The 18,166-nt window shown below is 41.1% G+C and overlaps 1 protein-coding gene across 4 annotated transcripts in view; it reads left to right on the forward strand.

Moving 5' to 3' along the window:
* Positions 1 to 3,450: 3,450 nt before the first annotated feature.
* pde8a (phosphodiesterase 8A) overlaps positions 3,451 to 18,166 on the forward strand; it is a 55,464-nt gene continuing 40,748 nt past the window's right edge. Inside the window, exon 1 of one of the 4 annotated variants that reach the window (XM_080458411.1) lies at positions 3,451 to 3,611. Coding sequence is in view for 2 of the 4 variants with exons in the window: in XM_080458408.1 (XP_080314534.1) it covers positions 4,557 to 4,709 (153 nt within the window). In the remaining 2 variants the exon portion in view is untranslated. Of the gene's footprint in view, positions 3,612 to 4,305; positions 4,710 to 14,214; positions 14,473 to 16,082; positions 16,283 to 18,166 lie in introns of those variants that run through there. The other 3 variants (XM_080458408.1, XM_080458409.1, XM_080458410.1) reach the window with 3 other exon arrangements.

Here is an 18,166-nt window from a genome sequence, read left to right on the forward strand (position 1 = left end):
TGAAACTAACCTGTCTCACGACGGTCACAACCTCTGTTGCAAATAACCCACCACATTGTAGGACAGGAATAATGAGTGTGATTTTATAACCTCCTTCAGAACTCCATTCATGAACATTTTCCATTGAGGCAAATCTGAAAATTGAAAATTGAAATATAAAACACGAGATACATGCAACTTTGATCGGTTTTAAACTCTCCCCACAGATTTACTAAGAAACACACGGCACATAATTATGTTCATTTTCTTTCTTTGTGACTTTAAAAGTTAAAGTTCCTGCTTGAAATATTCTCTTGTACGTCTCCCCCATTAAACTTTTCAAATCTCAAGTATTTTAGCAAGTGCCCCGTAAAAGTCTAATCAAATATGTTCAGCTCACTATAACAAATGTCTTAATCTTTGTATTTGCTTGACTGTGTTGTGGATAAATACACGTTGATTCTGGAGCAAGATTATAGCTGCAAGGTCTCCACTTGGTCACATGCGATTATATAATATATGTATATAAATACAATATATACAATATATACAATGACAGGCTTTGAGATCATTTCTAAAGTGCAAAATATGCTTTAAACATGGCCAAATTTCCATAAACCAGCTCTGTGGAAATTATAGAGTGAGTTGTTTATCCTTTAATGAACAGGTCAGGAGTGCCGGGCATGTATGGAGCCATTCACGCTGTTGTTTGCAAAAGCATTTATCACAGTGTCAGTTGAAAAGCTGAGAGCTATAACACATGCTGCAGTCAAAACTCATGACACACGCAGAAGCAAACTGCACAGCCAGAGACTGTGCTGGATTACTTTACACTCAGATGATGTGGGTTTCCACAGGTAAGCTGCACCTGAATACTGACGGGGGGGGGGGGGTTAAACATCCGCCTCATTGTGACCCACCGCCTGAGACACCTTGATCATTAAATCAATTGTGAACTGATATTTCATCGCGGAGCAATGCTTTGTCAATATGAGAGACCATAAATGGGCTTGAGCCGAATAGCAGCCGAACAAATTATTATAATTCAGTTACATTTTTGCCTTTGAAATATTCTGTGGACGATATAAATGAATGACACAGTTTGGGTTTGATGACGTCTCCCTAATATATGTTTGTTTGGTTTATAAGAGGCCATTAATAAACATGAACAGTGTCTAAACTGGTGAGCCATGGTGTCAAAAATAAAAAAATGTAGGTGTGCATCCATAAGAACATTGATTTTATTGCTTATGCATATTGGTTGCATAGAATGAATGAATTATATAATTTTGGTTTATACATTATGATTCGTACCCATGCTCGTTTAGTGAGAGGTCATCGATAAACTGAAATAGTGGCCGAATTTGTGAAAATCATTCACATATACATCATTTGCAGATGCTGGATAAAAACAGGTGACGCTGTTTACCCCTGGTTGTCATTACAAGAGCAATAAGTTTACCTGCATGCTGAACAACAAGTAAATTAATGTTCACTTCAAATATTACTTCAATGCATCGCAGCTAATCAGTATATACCTAGTTTGCTGTATTTGCATACGATGTATTCTAAAACGTATTTGATCCATTAACTCATGCAGTTACCTGCAGTTAAGATGAATAACATTTCCTGTAACACACACACAAACATTATTTATAAAAAAGATCTGGATTATGTGTTTATGATTTGTTTCCCTCTGGCTTTTAAGATGGATCAGTTTCTTAAGTGTAATCTGAGGGGGGGGGGGGAGGGGGACACCACGTCAGTGAAAAATAACCAGTGGAGAGCAGATTGTATGTGATCGCAGCAGTCTGGTGTTGAATATTGCATGAATAACATACAGAGGCAGAAACAGAGAAATTTATTCTATTCAAGCTTCATATGCAAATATAGGAACTCAAAAAAAAAAAAAAAAAAAAATACTATCAGGTAAGAAACTAAAGGTTTTCTTCCTCTGTGTCCAATAACTTAAATTAAATGTTTGAATATGGTTTAGTTTGGAATAATTGAAATATTGTTCGTCCTACTTCATTGAATTTATTTTTGTTTGACAGAGTGGTGAAACTAAGCAAACAATTTGATGGATTTTTAGAAATATGTTTGATCAAATGAGGCAGTGGTGTAGTGGTGTAGTGGTTGGCACTCTTACCTCATGGCACAAAGGTTTCTTGTTCCAAATCTGGGCTGAGCCTTGTGATGGACTGGCGATCTGACATTGACCCATTGTTAGTGGTCTCAGCGTCACGTAACCCTGAAAAGATCAAATCAGGAATGCAGTTTTTATGTTCGTATACGTGTGAGGAACAATAAACAGTCACAGTAGGAACAATTAGAAAAACAAGCATGCAGCCTTTAAATATTTCCAAATGAGTGTTGGTGAGATGTGTAGGCTACATAATATATACATTTAAAAAAAAAAAGATTATTTTATTTTAATCTAAACTATATCCAGTTTTTCCATGAAATTAATTTATTCAGGACAATTTGCCAGAGACTGCATAAATTACAACAAAACGACAATGCAGTGTTGAACCTATTGAGCAACGATGAACAAATAAGCATCAAAACAGAAATATTTCTGTCACATAAATACTCGTTTTGCAAAAGTTTCTTTCAGTGCAAACATTTACCTCTCGTTTTCCAGTGTTGCTTTTCTAAACATGTATTACTATTATTTTTTTTCACACAGGCGCAATGAAAGGCACCGATCAAACTCGTGTGAAATCAGTTGTTTTTCACGAGGATTTCTAACACTTGAACCACCACCGCGCGTCATTTGTCGTCCTGCGGTTTGAAACGCGGCGCAAAGTGACGTTTTCCGCAACGACCTGCGCACATGAGAAGTTTGAGACGGTGCACCTGGCGAGCCAGCGGCTCGGCGTTAAGGCTGCTGGAAACGAGCAGTGTTTTATTTTTTTTTTAATTTTAATTTTTTTATTTTCCTGCCGCTTTCAAAGTTCCCACGGAAAGCGGAGGACCACCCAGCCGCGCGCAGCCGCGCTCCGATTAGCTGCGCGCGGCTCATTTGCATTAACGTCAGTAAAGGCTGTAGGTCAATCCTTGCGGGTGCTTTTATTGGATGTGCCGCTGTCAAGCAGTGCTGAAGAATTGGAAGGGCAAACGCCAGAGAAAAAAAAAAAGAAAGAGAGAGAGAGAGAGAGAGAGAGAGAAAGGCAGAGAAAAGACAAACATTAAATCAGCATTATGTAGCTCGATCCTGCCTTTTACCTCCGCGCGCTCGGCAGCTTGAGACAGAACCGACCGATTTCAGATCCGAAACTTGTGGACGCGGAGCTTCGGTCGTTCTTTCTTTTTTTTTTTTTTTTTTTCCGGTAGATTTTTTTTTTTTTTTTTGCTCTCTCTCTCTCTGTTTGTCGCTCTCAAACGATCGCTTTCCCCCCAGAGGTGGTACTTTCAACACGTTACCATCTGACAGCCTCTCATGTTTATTTTTTTATTTTTTTGCTCCAGAATGAGAGAGAATCGCGGAGCCTGGTAACAACCCGCAGCCAATTGGTTTGTGGACCTCTTATATCAGGCGGATCATCCTCAACCCGGGCAGCGGATGCCTTGAATGGAGACTGCAAGCCGACCCATCCACCAAGATCTCTCCCTCCGCTTCCTAAAATGTGGTGATTTCTTTTCTTTTCTTTTCTTTCTTTCTTCTTTTTTTTCTTTTTTTCTCCACCTCCTGTGCTGATAAATGGAGTGTTGCGCCGGGCTGCGTGTCATTATGTTTGACGGAGGGTGTTTGACATCGGAGCGCCCGGGCAGGAAAACAATGTGCGGCGTGAATATTTCAGCCTGTTGATGATGAGCCGCTCAGGACTGGAGCAAAGTGTCGTGAGAAGAGCCGCTTCATGGCCCGTGTCTTGAGCCGCAAGTGGGATTGTTAAAAGAAAAACAGGAGGAGATAACATCTAATTTTTTTTTTTTTTTTTTTTTTTTTTCTTTTTTCTAATGGCTCCGAGGTGGAGGAAGACGACTACACATGAGAGCTTGGACATAAAAAAAATGGATAAAACTATTGTTTGAAGCTTGCAGGGGAGGGGAGGGGAGGGGAGGGAAGGGGAGGGTGGGGGGGGGGGGGGGGACTGCCTGTTGTGTTTTTAGGCCTACTTGATAACAGTGAAGTTTAAGAAGAAAAAAATGGTGATGTGGTACGAAGAAGGCGAGAAGAGGAGGGATGAATTCGTCCATGGGGATCTGAGCAGCTGAAGAATAACGGAATCCAAGTTTTCCTGGACGAGATAGCTGCTTTGATTAAAGCTCCCCAATTAAGTTCATGTGAAAAACAGAGGGAGGAAATCAGCTTCCTGGTCGAGGGGGTGGGTGGGTGGGGGTGAGAAAGATATATTATTCATGCCTTCTGTTGGAGAAATTGGAGAACTGGCTTTGCTGTGGCCTAGATGATATATATTTATATGCATTTTAAAGAGATGAAACCTTAAGAGGAAGAGTGGACCTTGGGAAGAGACGCAAAGGGGCGAATGACACTCTTGTAGCCTCAAAGTAAAAGCACTTGCGCAAAAAGAAAAGGAAAAAAAAAAAAAAAAAAGGCTGAAGTGGGTTGAAGCATGGGCTGTGCTTCAAGTATTCATATCTCTGATAGGGTGGTCTACCACAGTGGAAAAGAGTCCGAGGATTCCCACTCACCCCAGCAGACTAATACCACTCAGCATCAAGGAAATCCTGCCTCTGGACTACCCCTAAAACCCCCTAGCTGCAAGGTGAGGCCCTCTACGTTCATTACTTTTACAGAAACACTTCATCACAATGTGTGTGAAGGAGAGAAAAGTGTGTGTGCGTGCATGTTATTCCTCTAAAAGTACTTTGCAATTTCACCAAGAACACATCCATAAACCCCGACACGAGGTTTTTTTTATAAGAAATATTGTGGAGTCGGTATGAAAAGTGTGAAAAAGGGTAAAGAAATTGAAAAGTTTGTCTATTCAATATAACATAGACTTTCACTTTACAACTTTTCTGACAATTTTTCTGACGATTTTTCTATTTTTTTTTTTTCAAACTGAGGAAATAAGCCGCCATACACACTGAGTGGAAGGTCACGGGGTCACAGGCCCTTCACACTCGCCTGCGGTATTGTTCTCTTTGTAGTATCGGCACCAATCAAACCTTTGTCGACATTTTCAGGGGCTGTGTATGACGTGTTTGTGCTTACTTTAGAGTGGGGTGAACTTTGCAGAAATCTGAAATAAGTGACGTATTTTTTAATTTGTATTTCTTTTTGACGCTTCTCTGGGGGCAAACTTTGTGGATCGCACATTAAATGGGAAATTCACTCTATTACCAATATGCATTTAAACCAAGTGTATCTTATTGGTTATCCCCGATCAGCACTAAAAACAAATTGTCAAGTGTTACAAGATTGCCCAAATATAACAGTCCCATTTGTGTATTGGCCCACAAATAATTTGACTAAATATAACAAAATGGGACGTGCCTGCTTGTTTCTAATCAAGATGATGCTGTTACTGTCTGGGAGATTACGCATGCACATAACATTTACGGATTACAATCAAGAAGTGTGTTTGAAGGTGAGAAAGATGTGTTTTGTTTTCATTTTTGCAGCAAATGAATAAGATAAACGTGACGAAACTCCATAATTAAGCAAAAATGAGTTGAGAACAGTTATTTAGTATCTAAAATGAAGGATAATCACCATGGTATTCAGGGTAGGTGTATCGATGATGGACTCGAGGGAAGCTTGTCCTGTAACGTTTGAATCTTCAGGCAAACCATCCGGGGCGGGCAAGGAAAAAAAAAAAAAATGGTGATCTTGTGATTGTAGATGTGCACTAGTGTATCTGTGTGTTTATGAGAATGTGTGCGTTTGTTTGATGGACCGCAGGCTATCGGAGGGCCTCTGTCAAGCTGAATTTTGCAGGCAAATGTCACTGCGGGATGCTGCGAGAAGTCAGTGTGACAGATGACCCCCCCCCCCCCCCCCCCCCCCCATGTTAAGACGCCCACTGTGCCTTTGATTGAATTAGTTCTCTGATTGAGTTAGACTAATGGCACACAAATCTTCTTCAGCTGGAAATGGTTAATCCCCATCCTGTAAAGGTGTCATCTTTAACATCTGCTGTGGACTCATCAGAGAGCAGCCGCATTTAATGTCACCATGATGTAAAGGAACGGCGCGTCACGCTTGCAGTCATTAAAAAAAAAAATAAAAAATCGAATCACGTCAAGGCGCATCAATACACATTATAGCCGCTGCTTGTTGAAGCGCTTTTGGTGGGTTTTTTTGTTTGGTTTTTTTTCCCCCCCAAAAAAAGTGGTCGATAACGGCCCATTGACTGTAGAATTGTGTGCCTGCATTCTAAGTAATCCAGTTAAAGATGCCACAGTGGATTTAGGACATTACAATAACTAAATATTGTCATTTTAAAGCCAGACAATGAGGGAACAATTAAGTTTGGCATGATTCAATAGTGAAAACAATCATCCACTTGCAGTCCCAGTAGGAAATATTGACATAACCCCAAATACTTTTTGTATCTTATCGTCATGTGTTTTATTTATCTCCTTGGTCTGCATGTTTGCATCCAGGCTCGGGGCATTGGGGGAAAAAAAAAAAAAAAGAATATCGCTCACGTTTGCACGTGGCCGACGGCAGCGAAGAAGCACATTACGAAACCGGGTTGGGCAAACGTTTAAAACCGAGCGCCGTGTCTGCGCTCACATATTTTCACCCTCGCAGAGAGAGAGAGCGACGGGGAGCAAACGTGTGCAGAACGTCTGCAGTGTGAGAAAGATTCAACAGAAGTTTGGGAGTGTGATGTGAGTCTTTGTCAAGGGCACGTTACCATCTGGGCTGCTCTGGCGATGATAAGGCTCAAGTACAAGGTCGTGTGATAGTGGACTCTTTTTTTTTTTTCTTCCTTCCCCCAGTGTTTTTCTCTGCCTGCATGTGTCTATGTGTTCATGGGGCCAAACGGAGAGAGAAAAGACCTCAGCCAAGCGCAACACAATTTATCTGGCCTTGGCCCCTTCCAGTGCGATCGCCCCCCATTCAAGGAAACCTCCCCTCCACCCCTCTGAAAAGCAAATGTGAAATCAGCTTCACCTCTTTGTATGAATGGAAGAGGCCGATTTAAATTGTTGCTGAAGCTCACAAGTGTCTAGAGAGTAATGTCACCTCGCCGGCCGCCCCGATTCCAGCTCCTGCATGCATTAACGTAAGTGGTGGAATCACTCAGCCGCACCTCTGACTTCCCCCGTTTAACCCTCCCGTCTCCGCAAGTGACGAGACGCACAAGGCTGCTTTTTCTATCGGCGGGGCCACGCTGAACTGCTGCTAACTAAGCTGCTCTGAACCCCGCGCTTTGTGAGACTCATCCTGGTTTGAATGTGCGTAGTAAGATGTGATACGGCGCTGACCTGGGCAGCCTCTCCACGCATTTGTCTGATCTCTTCCACTGTGTGTATTGTGTGTGTGTGTGTGCTCCCTCTGGCCAGTAGTGTACGTGAGTGTGTGTGTGTGTTTAGTCTGAGCTGAGAGTCATTGGATAATTTATTCCAGAGCAGGGCAAAGGCTTAGCATGGTGATGAATTAATCCACTGTGCTTTTTCTGCTGGCTGAGAGGACTTGAGACTGATAGTGGCTCTTTTTCTTTCTCTCACTCTCCTTCATTCGCCTGTCAAACTTTGCGAGCGCTTCCCCTTTCTGTTGCCCCATAAAACTTTTGTTCTCTCTCTGGGCGGCCCAAACTTTGTACATTTATCTCCCATCTTACTGTTTTTTTTTATCGTCACAATCGCATACGTGATTTAACACACAATGGGAGCAGTCGACGCTCGGTGCGCCGGCTCCGACTTCAGTGGCTTCGCTGTCGTCTTTTGTCTTTTACAGCTGCCGTGTGGGTTGACTGATGAACTGCGTTTATCGAAGATGTCATGTGTTTGTGCACAGTGGCCTTTTTATAACTCTGTGCATGGCACTAGCTTCGAGCGCACTGCCATGGCTAAAAGTTTAAATTCCCCCGGGGACTAAGTGCTGGGACCCTGTTGGACAGAGAACACAGGGGACCTCAGGCACTGCCTGCTCTGAGGTTGTCAAAATTAGATGCGCACGTGCCTTTCTTTGAAAGTTATAAACGTTATAGAACATGGGGGGGAATCTAAGGAGCTCCCCATCGCTCCTATTTGTGCTTCTGTGTCGTTCCTTGTGTTTGTGTGTTGGTTAGAATAGGTGTGTCCACCGGCAGTTGGCTTCGCTGGAACGTTTTTATAAATCAGAGATCAGCGTGTGGGGCCTGCAGCCTTTCTTAAAGGATCTAGGAGAGTTGTGAGGGAAATGGTTTCAGAAACGGTTAGTTTCAACAAACTCCAAGTCATTCTCGAATCAGTTCACAACAGAGGTATTAGTTGGTGAATTTTCCTTTTATTTGGGCTCTCTAAGAGAACTCCTGTACTAATTCAGAATATGATGGTAGTTTTACAAGTTTAAATCCTGGGGGTGAAAAGGTTCTGCTGATGAAATGCATGATTTTCTCAATTTAAAGAAAGCTGCTAATTTATTACCATTGTAGTGCGTAAGTTCTGTTGTCTTTTGACTTGAAAATGTTGTCGTGGAAACGAGACCTTAGACAGAAAAATGTTCGTTGTGTTTATGGTTTTCCGTTTGCAATACAACAGTCCACGAAAAACATAACTTTTTGAAAACCCAAGGTGGACCTTTTTGAAAACACTTCTACAGGGTTTGCGTGAAGCTCTTCCGCAGATCCAGTATATTTGCAACAACGACAATGGCGGCCGCCAGAGTGTCATGACTCCCAGTCCATATTCTCCTGGGACTCGGGAGTTCTGTCATCCATGAGAATCACGAGTAGTGGCAATCCAAATCCGTCGTCCGTCCACACGAATATCCGTGTGCTCCCATTGTTAACGTTTAGAGCGTATTGTTCTCTGTGTGGTTTCATGACAAAAAAACAAGCACCTTTTTATTTTAAACAAACAGCTCTTGGCCTGATGTTAAAAACTCCATGGTCTTCAGTGTTTGTGCCATTTCCATGTGAATGAACATCGTTTTCAAAACGTTGCCATGTAAAAGCACAACCTTTCTGAACTAAAAATGCAAAAACGACGAGTTTTCCCTTGAAACGGGGCCTAACTAATGTAACACTGGACCCCCACAGACCGCAGCACCGACTTCAGCTACTCCATGGACAAAGCTGTGGCACTAGCAGCATCGTTTGAACAAAACCGAAAAGAAAATGGCGAAACAGTTGTTAGTGTTAGGTGTTAGTCCCTGGCACACTGCTACTGGTTAGACGTGAAAGTGGTACAACAAAGCATGGTTTTGACTAATGCGAAAGAAAAACCTTAACTAGTTAGTTTGGATACGTGTGGGTGAGATTTGCTACCTTTTGGACACGTCAGCTTTCCCATTGCACTTTGTTTTCATGTTAGGATAAACAAACGGCTGTTGACTGAGGACCTTTATAATTAAACTCCCGATAAAAAGGTACTTTTGCTTCCCTGAATCTTACACGCTTTCTTCACGACTGATTTCCCATGCTTTCAAAACTCTGACATAAAAAGAAACTTTGAAAACGACACATATATATGATTATGCTCGTGTGTGTGTGTGTGTGTTGTTTAAAGTGAATTTTAGCTGTAGTGTCTTCATACTGTATTCCCCTTCCTGTCTGGACTGAGGGTATTTTTGTCATGTTTTGTTTTTTTTGCCATGTCATTTATCTAACTTGGTACATGAGCAGACGGAGTTGAGAGGAAGCAAGATGAGGCCCAGGGAGCAGCTACGGTCCACCGATTGACGTTTAAGCAGCTCGAGAGCTTATCACTCTTGCCTGTAGTGTGACATAGCCAAGAGTTCAGGGTCAAATGTTTTTACTATGACATTTACTCAGTTTTTCTTTTTTTTTTTTCTTTTTTTTCCTAGAAGTAGCCTGATCTTAGGCTTTAAGCCACCCTGATACTTAATGTCACGTTCATCGATCCTGTACAGGAATCACATTAAGATAATATGATAAATCCAGTTGTCACCTTGAGTGTAGCTACAGTGGGTCCCTTCTTCCCGGAGTGCTTTTTTGCCATTGGGGTGCCAATTGGTTGCATGCATTTATAAAACAGAACCTCCCATTGTGTTTGAAATAGTCTCAACCAATAAGGCCTCATTCAAAGCTCGCGCTGCTTCCCCTCCAGGTTAAGAATTTAGTATCATAAGGCCAGCATGTGATAGTTTCATGACATTACTGAAACTGTATTCTTCCAAAGCAAGGTTGTACAAGTATTGACTTTTTAGTCTGTTCTGCAGCGAGTCCTCCTTTACTGTGCCTCTCCCAATTTGTGTACTTTTTAAGCCATAAGCTTCTGAGGGGGTCGTGGTGTCATCAATGCTGCCGATGCCCGTTTCAGGAAACACACCTCGGACTGCCAGTGCGAGTTTTGAAACGGTCAGGGAGAGATTGTGATTCATTCGTGTCAAGGGCCTGTTAGGTGTGTCTTTGTGTTTTCCATTTCTTCAGTCTGCTGGCGGTTACATGTCGACTATCATTACCGTCACTGCAGTTATGTTGTTAATCAATTGTGCTGCGGAGGAAGAGAAATGTTAAGAAGAAAAAAAAAAAAAATGGAGAACATGATATGAACTCTTCACAAGTGTGATTAGAAAAATATTTAGAAATACAAATACCAGAATTCTAGAATGTAGTTGGCACTTCATTATCACATTTGTGTTTTGGTTTCAAAAGTTGTGCACTTTTAAATTAATTTTCCCCACAAAACCACAACCTTCATTTTTTTAATTTAAATTAATGAGATTCAAAGATGCTCTCTGGTGTATTTGAGAATCGAGGAAAAATGCTGCTGGTGGGAACCTTAGACACACATGTGATAGGAAAAAGAAAAACATGGCCCAGTCACAGCTTTTGTAAATTAGGGGCAAGAGAAAGAGCACTTCTATTTGGCAGGATAAATCTTAAAGCGTTTGTATTTATGAAATGATACTATCCCATATTCCCCTGATAACGTGTCGCCGTACTTTGTACAGAATCAATGCTAAGCCGAACTAAGATATTGATGCTGTGGCTGTTTTTCCCCTCACAAGAACACACAGTGTTGCAAATATATGATTTTGCCCGTTCTGACGTTAAAAAGAAACAAACTTTTGTATGTTTGTTTGTTCCCTTGGTCGCATTACAACCATTGACTGTTCAAGTCATGCTTTCAAACAAAAACAAACAAAAAAAACAACTTTTTTTTTTTTTCTTGTGAATGAGCCTCTTTTAGAGACTTAAAGTAAAGTACACCATGTACAGAACACACTATCATTGTTCCTCCAAAGGAAGAGTTCATCCGAGAGTCATCTATCTTACGCACTGTCACAGTGTCAGTCCACAGGCATGTTTTTAATCTCTCCTGGAAGACGGCCTTATGTGGTGATTGTAAGCTGCTGCAACCATGCACAACATGCCGTGTTAACAATGCTAAGAGCCATGTGAACAGCATCTGGTACTGTAGTACTGTGGACATTTCCACGCCCCATCACACCAGTGTCCTTGCAGCCGGAATAAACTGAGTAAAGGTTTTGTGCAGGAGACTATGTTGAAAGGCGCCTCTTCCGGTAAAATAATAGATTCAGGATTAATATTAACCTGATAGGTCTCTACTGCAAAATTGATCAAAAATGACCTTTAGATTCCAGCTCTGAAGGCTTTTACTGTCTTTCTTCACTAAAGAAGTGCTGAGCAGACAAGAGCCTCACTGGATTTGAGTGAGCAAGCCTGCAGCTTATTGGCTGTAGTAAACACGCAAGATACTCATTCACCTGCTGAATGCCGCATTAAGCCAGCAGCGCCCGTCTCCTTCTCCGCTTTAATGGACGTAGCGATGACGCAAAACTCTCTGAAGTGTGCCCTCTCATTTCGCTCCGAAGATATACTGTACCATCAGTTGATATATCCCCGCACATTTTTCAAGGTGCAGAGCACAGATGGTGCACATTGTTTTTGTAGAGTGAGATGTAAAGTAGAAAGAGGAACACAGTCACAGTTTTTATTTTTTTATTTTAGAGAGACCTGCAACTGAACATTTACCTTTAAAAAAAAAACAAAACAACAAACCTGTACATTCTCTTTGCTGTCTTTTGTTGACTTGAAATGATTTAAAACCTGTGGCAATCCAAACCATCTCACTGTGACAGTCAAATGAAATGTGCGGCGAAGTTGCAGAAATGGGAAGTGAGCAAGTCTGCCTGACTCAAATGAAATATTGGCCATAAGAAAAATAACATTAAAACAAACGCATCTATTTACTGCTGTGTAACATTTATTCATTTAAAGAACTGTCGTTTCTGGTATTTTGTTTTCAGAAAATCTTTGACAGCTGATGTTGGCTCTGTATCGTTTAACTTCATGTCTTAATGAAGGAATTTCACTTTAGGTGTTACCAGTCTGGTCACTTTCCAAGTTCAGTCCTGTAGTGTGACGTGGTTTGACGGCAAGTTTCAGGGTAATTACTGCTCTGAATGTAGATCTTGTGTTGAGAGACAAAGAAGAACAGGAAATGTTTCAGTGGAAACTATGAGGCTGCATGTGCCAATTAAAAATTATGACGTGCGTGTGAGAAACAAAGAGACACTTGGAAGACACTTAATGGAAGTCGATCCTACGTGTCGAAAGTGTGCCAGCCATCTATTGTACCTGTTGCACCGGCTTTATTACATTCCTCACACACAGTCATTAGATTTAACTTTGTACTTGCAGTCGCCCGGACAGCTGATTGGAAAGCTGTATCACAATATGTGATGACATTCCTCACGATGAAGTATAGAAATCAAAATGTGCTTTTGTTGTTGATGCCGATTAATATTTTTGTAGGATTTCTGTTATTTAATAATGTCTCATTGGCCCTTTTATCTGCCTATAGCAGAGGCATTTGCGTCCAACAATTCCTGCACAATAGCTCCCACTTCATTGTTCTGAACTGAATAATCCAAACGGGGTAAACTTGAAGCCTTATTTCGGGTCTTGCGAGAGGTTTTCTGTCACGGTTGGAGTGTTTTCGTATCCTTATTGAGGATTTGCTTGCGAGCGCTGCATCACATCACTCCTTACTTCCTGTCAGTCATCTGACACCCACAAGGAAATTTCAAGCCTTTGCCAGAAAGTAATCCAGCAAACTGTCTCTTCCCACTTGTGTCATCTAACATGGGAAAAGTTTGGTGAGAGATTTTTACGTAAATCGGCGAGCAGCTAATTGTGAGGGTGAAATGGGTTTAATCCAGTGTACAAAAGGGAACTTTACACACACCGTGGATGGAAAACCACACTATTAAACTACGTGTTGTTGAATTGTTAAATCAGAATTGCAGTTGTTGGATTGCTGTCGGTAAGATATATATATATATATATATATTTTTTTTTTAATTGATTCATGTGAAAAGATTATCAGCTCTTCAGATTATTTGAACAGAAGCAGAAAAGCGCTTGTGAAATTCTCGTTGTTGCACTTTAACTGTAGTGAAATATTTATATACCAACACCTTTTCAGCATTATAGTGGAATAATGTAGAATTTATTGTGAGATTTTAAGAAGGGAGATTGTCCCTCCAGTGAAATATCCCACTGGAAGTTCAACAGTGTTTTGAAATGAAAGAAATTATGTGGATTTTTAATTTTCAAAGTTGGATGACACAAGTCATTTACATGGATTTTAAGTTTTATTAGTTTTCCTTACCGTAACGCCTTTGAGGTGCCAGAAAAACACGATGCGTTGCACAACGTGTCACAATACCTGATGTATGAAGACTGGTTTGACCTTTTTGAATTTTCTTTAGTGGTACTCCAAGTTGTTCTTTTCCCTCCTTTTTTTTTTTTTTTTTTTTTACCTTTTTTTAATTTATTTTAAAGTTCAGTTTTCAAAACCGTTGTGCCTGCTTGTCTTTATGTATTTACAAAGTTGAGTGAGTGTGTGTTTTGGCATGCAGTTGCCATCATTCAGTGTCTGTGTGTGTTTAAATCAAGTATAGTTTGTATGCCAAGCCTCAGCTCGTGTCACTCACTAATCCCCCATGCAACGGTGACATCAGTGCTCCTGTTTTAGCAGGTGAAGGAGAGGAGGAGGAGGAGGAGGAGGAGGAGGAGTCCGCTGATTATCTAATGCTCTTCCAGCCATCTCAAGAGTCTTGGAGGGCCACTTATGATTTTTTCAAAAACATATAAGCCGCTGTGGCGAGGTGGAGCCACGCAGAGTTGCGCATAAAGCAGACGCGGCGTGTCGTGTTGCTAATTCTAATCCTCTCTTGGGCCACAGGGTTTGTGAGGTAATTAAGATTGTCCATTTGGGCTTGACTCTGGTAGCAGAGTTACTATAGACCAACGGTCGCTTTCTCCTGGCGGCGTGTTTGTGCTCCGCTTGTCTCTCGGTCATGTACTTGGCTGGACTCGGGAGGAGTAGGAGGAGGAGGAGGAGGAGGGCCTGACAGCAATGGAAAGGTTCCCGGTAAGATTGCAGTAGTGTCACTGGACCAGACAGAGACTAACTTAGAGTTCCCAAGCTCCTTCAGTCTGTCCTTATGCTTCATCGGCCTTTGTCATCCTCTGAACTGAAGGGAGGAGAATGAATGCGACACACGTCTGACCAAAATGGACCCACATTTTCCACAGTGTAGGACAACTGTAGAAGAAGGTGTACGACTGATAAAGTGGCATAAAGACTTTACATGGAGTAAATGAAGGCGATGAAGCAGCTTACTGTGTAGCCCTGCGGTACAGTACCAGTCAGTGGTGGCTGGGGGCAGTAGAAGAAGGGGAGGTGTTAATAAGGGGGCTGCCCCACAGCCCTGGATAGCTTAGGATTGTCCAGGTCTTAGGGGGATTTCAGTGTAATCTGGATAAGGACAGAAATACCTTGAAGGTGAGCATTGGAGAAAGTGCTCGGCTTCTCAGAGATCTGCCTTGTGTCTTTTAATTAATTTATGCACACGTGAGGGGAAAATCGCAGCGAATGTAAACCGCACGTTTCCTTTTAAACAGTCGCATTATGAATTTTACATATGCAGTCCCGCGAACCATCCCATTAATTGTCTTTTTAAAACACCTGTGAACGTCTGGATATTTGCTTCCGTAGGTCTGGAGGAAGCTTTTAGCTTTTATCTGTGTTAAAATCTGAATGAGATCAGATTGAATGAAGTAGTTGTTTATGACGCAGGGAAGGTCTGATTACAGGCGTGGAGCTCTAAAATACAGTGTTTTTGCAGTTTTAAATGTCTTAACTCCGTACTACTTAAATTTTGTGCCCATTGCTTTTTTTTCCCGTTAAGTATAATAAATAACCGTATTTCCCCTTTAACCTGACAAGATTGTTGCCCCATAGACTGTAGATGTTATGATCAGGCCCTGGAAGTATAATTTTGCCATTATTTCTGTTTATATCCTCAAAACCAGATAAGTGGTCATATTACAGTGTGTATACACTCGGTCTCCATTGTTTATACAGGGAAATTGAAAAGATGAAGAGGGAAACTCGAGAAAGAAGTAGAAATTTAGATAAACACAGCCACAGGAGAGGCATAAAAGTCGAGGACACATGGCAACGTGATCTCTTTAAAACCTCATCCGTCTTTTGATTATTAATCTCAGAAGTCTGTAAAACCGTTTGGCTGTTGTCGTACATGTGTTGACGTAGCCTTATGCGTTTCCCCCTCCATGTTGTTGATCGGGTACGTCTCTCTCTCTCTCCAGCTCTCTTCTCACAAACTCAAGCTTTCGTCCTTTGGCCTGATGGTGGGAGCTGCTCCTCTGCCAGGCCTCAGTTACTCTCCTTGGCACAGTGACACATACAGATCACATACTTGTGCCGCAATAAGCGGAGAGCATGCAGGGAGACCGAACCGCGTCATGAGCTCGGGGAATGCAGCGTGCGCTCTGATGTCACACAAGTACACATTTGATCTAAATGCATTTTATTACGGCTGAATATAACCAAGGGCTGAAACCACCTCCTCCTGCGGTGCTGTTCTTCTGCATATCTGTGTTCTTGTGTACAGACACGAAGGTATTGAATATCTACTTCTCCTTTTTTTTTTCTTTCTGTCAAACTGTGAAACACGGAGATTGCAGCAGTTCATATAATCTGATGGCTTGTGTGATATCCGAGGCAGCGCTCACAATGTGCTCGACGCCAGTGAGAAACAGGGACAGGTCACCAAGGATGAAGTAACCTATCCATTTTCTGCAAACTCTGTATTTTTAAACCATGGACGTCATTCAAGGGCGTTTGGGACTGAATTCCAGGACAAGTTCAGTCTCCTGTGAGTTACTCGGTGTCTTCCCTCTGTGTGTGTGTATGTGCATTCCCGTATGCTTGAGTTTCCGCACTATCTGGTGAGGTAGGAGAGATGTCACTGCAGACAGAATAAAGGTCAGGGCGTACTCTGGGAGCGTTGCTCCCAAAAAACAATGAATGTGCATGTGCCATCAGAAACTGCTGCATTTTGGGACAGCATGTATGAGACTCTGCTCTGCTCCAAAAAGTCCTTATATTGTCTGGCTTTAGATTTTATCATATTTTTCATGGCTTTACAGCCAATATTTATGTTTAGTCATTTAACTTTACGTCGTGTTACGGTTGGTTTCTTAGTATGTTCTTAGACGCACACATTCAATCAGTAACCACTTCCTCCTGTGATGTATATTGTCCACATTTGGCTGATAATAATATATAAAATTAGACTTTCATATTGCAAGCATCATTACACACAATAGATTTATTTTGTCGTTTTACTCTGAGTTAGGGAACATAGGTCACATCTTGTAAACATCAGATATCTAAGAGGTGTAACTCTGATATTAACCCTGACGTTCTAATCCTATCATTGCTTACAGGATTTAACATGTTTTCTTCTAATTATTACTTCAGAACAGATAAGTACCCATTTTAAATTCTCCCAGAAAGCATAGAAATACAGTGTTGAGTCTTTATATTTATATTAGTCGAGGAGAGTTATGCACCAGGCGAAACCCTGGGATTTAATACTAATCATAACACGTGACATATTTCATTGTATTTTACGTGAGGAAATTTTCACAGTGATTTTTACATCCATTTATTTGTAACATTATTGAATAATAGAAATTACATTGACATTAATAATTTTGGATTTCTCTGGCACGTGTGTTTTGAACAGTCCAAATCATTATTTCTGAACTGTTTGGAAGTTGTAACTGTTTGGAAGGATTAATATGTTGGTATTGTTCCAATTTCATAAAGTGCACATCCATGTCCAACATATCTTTTAAGTGCAGATTTCACATTATTTCAGTGGAATTAATTTGCATTATATGTTAAAGACATTGTTTTAATTTAAGCACCATTTCGATTAACAATCAGCAGAAGAACTATGTAAGAAAATAGGATTAAATATAATTCTTTTTATTAGGAATAAATCAGGGAGAAATGTGGCACTTATGCAAACAAAAATAAGTTACTAAGAAATTAATAAGAAATGATAAATTGTCATTGTATTCTCTATTTCTGAAAGTTTACTTCTTTTTATTCTACATGGGTTGTCATTGGATTGGTTGTTTTATCATTGGACAATTAATAGTGTTTGACATTTGCCAGTGTAACCCAAATCTCACTGCATATTAAGAGATGTCTCTATTTAAAGTAAAGAATTTAGTTCAAGATTTCCAATGATTTATTGTCACGAGTTATTCTGTTCTGTCATGTGAATGAAGTAAAGCATCTGCCAAGTGAAGTAAAGGTTGCCTATTGTTTATCTATTGCCGTTGGAAACCTGATTTATTAAGACCATCAACAAAAACAAAACCTTGTAAGATCTTTTGAAGAAAGAAATGATTCACTCTCATTCCAAACATTAAAGCAGGACATTGTAGTTTTTGTTCACCAGGGCTGGCCCTTCCTCTGTGGTGTGCTTTGCCAGACAGGGTGAGAGAGAGAAAAGGGGGAGGGAGAGAGGGAGAGATGGAAGTGGAGGGACAGCGAGGATGTTCTGGGACAAACCAATCCACAGTGGCCTAGTTTCTCTCGGCCATTCTAGTGACTCAACTAAAGTCTTCTGCCTGGCTGACTGTGGGCTTGGTCAGCATGGATAAGACATGTGGACAGTGCTCGCATACGCATGGTTGCAGTTATTTATTTATTTTTTTTCTCCTGCTAAACGGATGAACTG

This window comes from Lipophrys pholis, assembly GCF_963383615.2.
Source record: "Lipophrys pholis genome assembly, chromosome: 2".
Lineage (NCBI taxonomy): Eukaryota > Metazoa > Chordata > Actinopteri > Blenniiformes > Blenniidae > Lipophrys > Lipophrys pholis.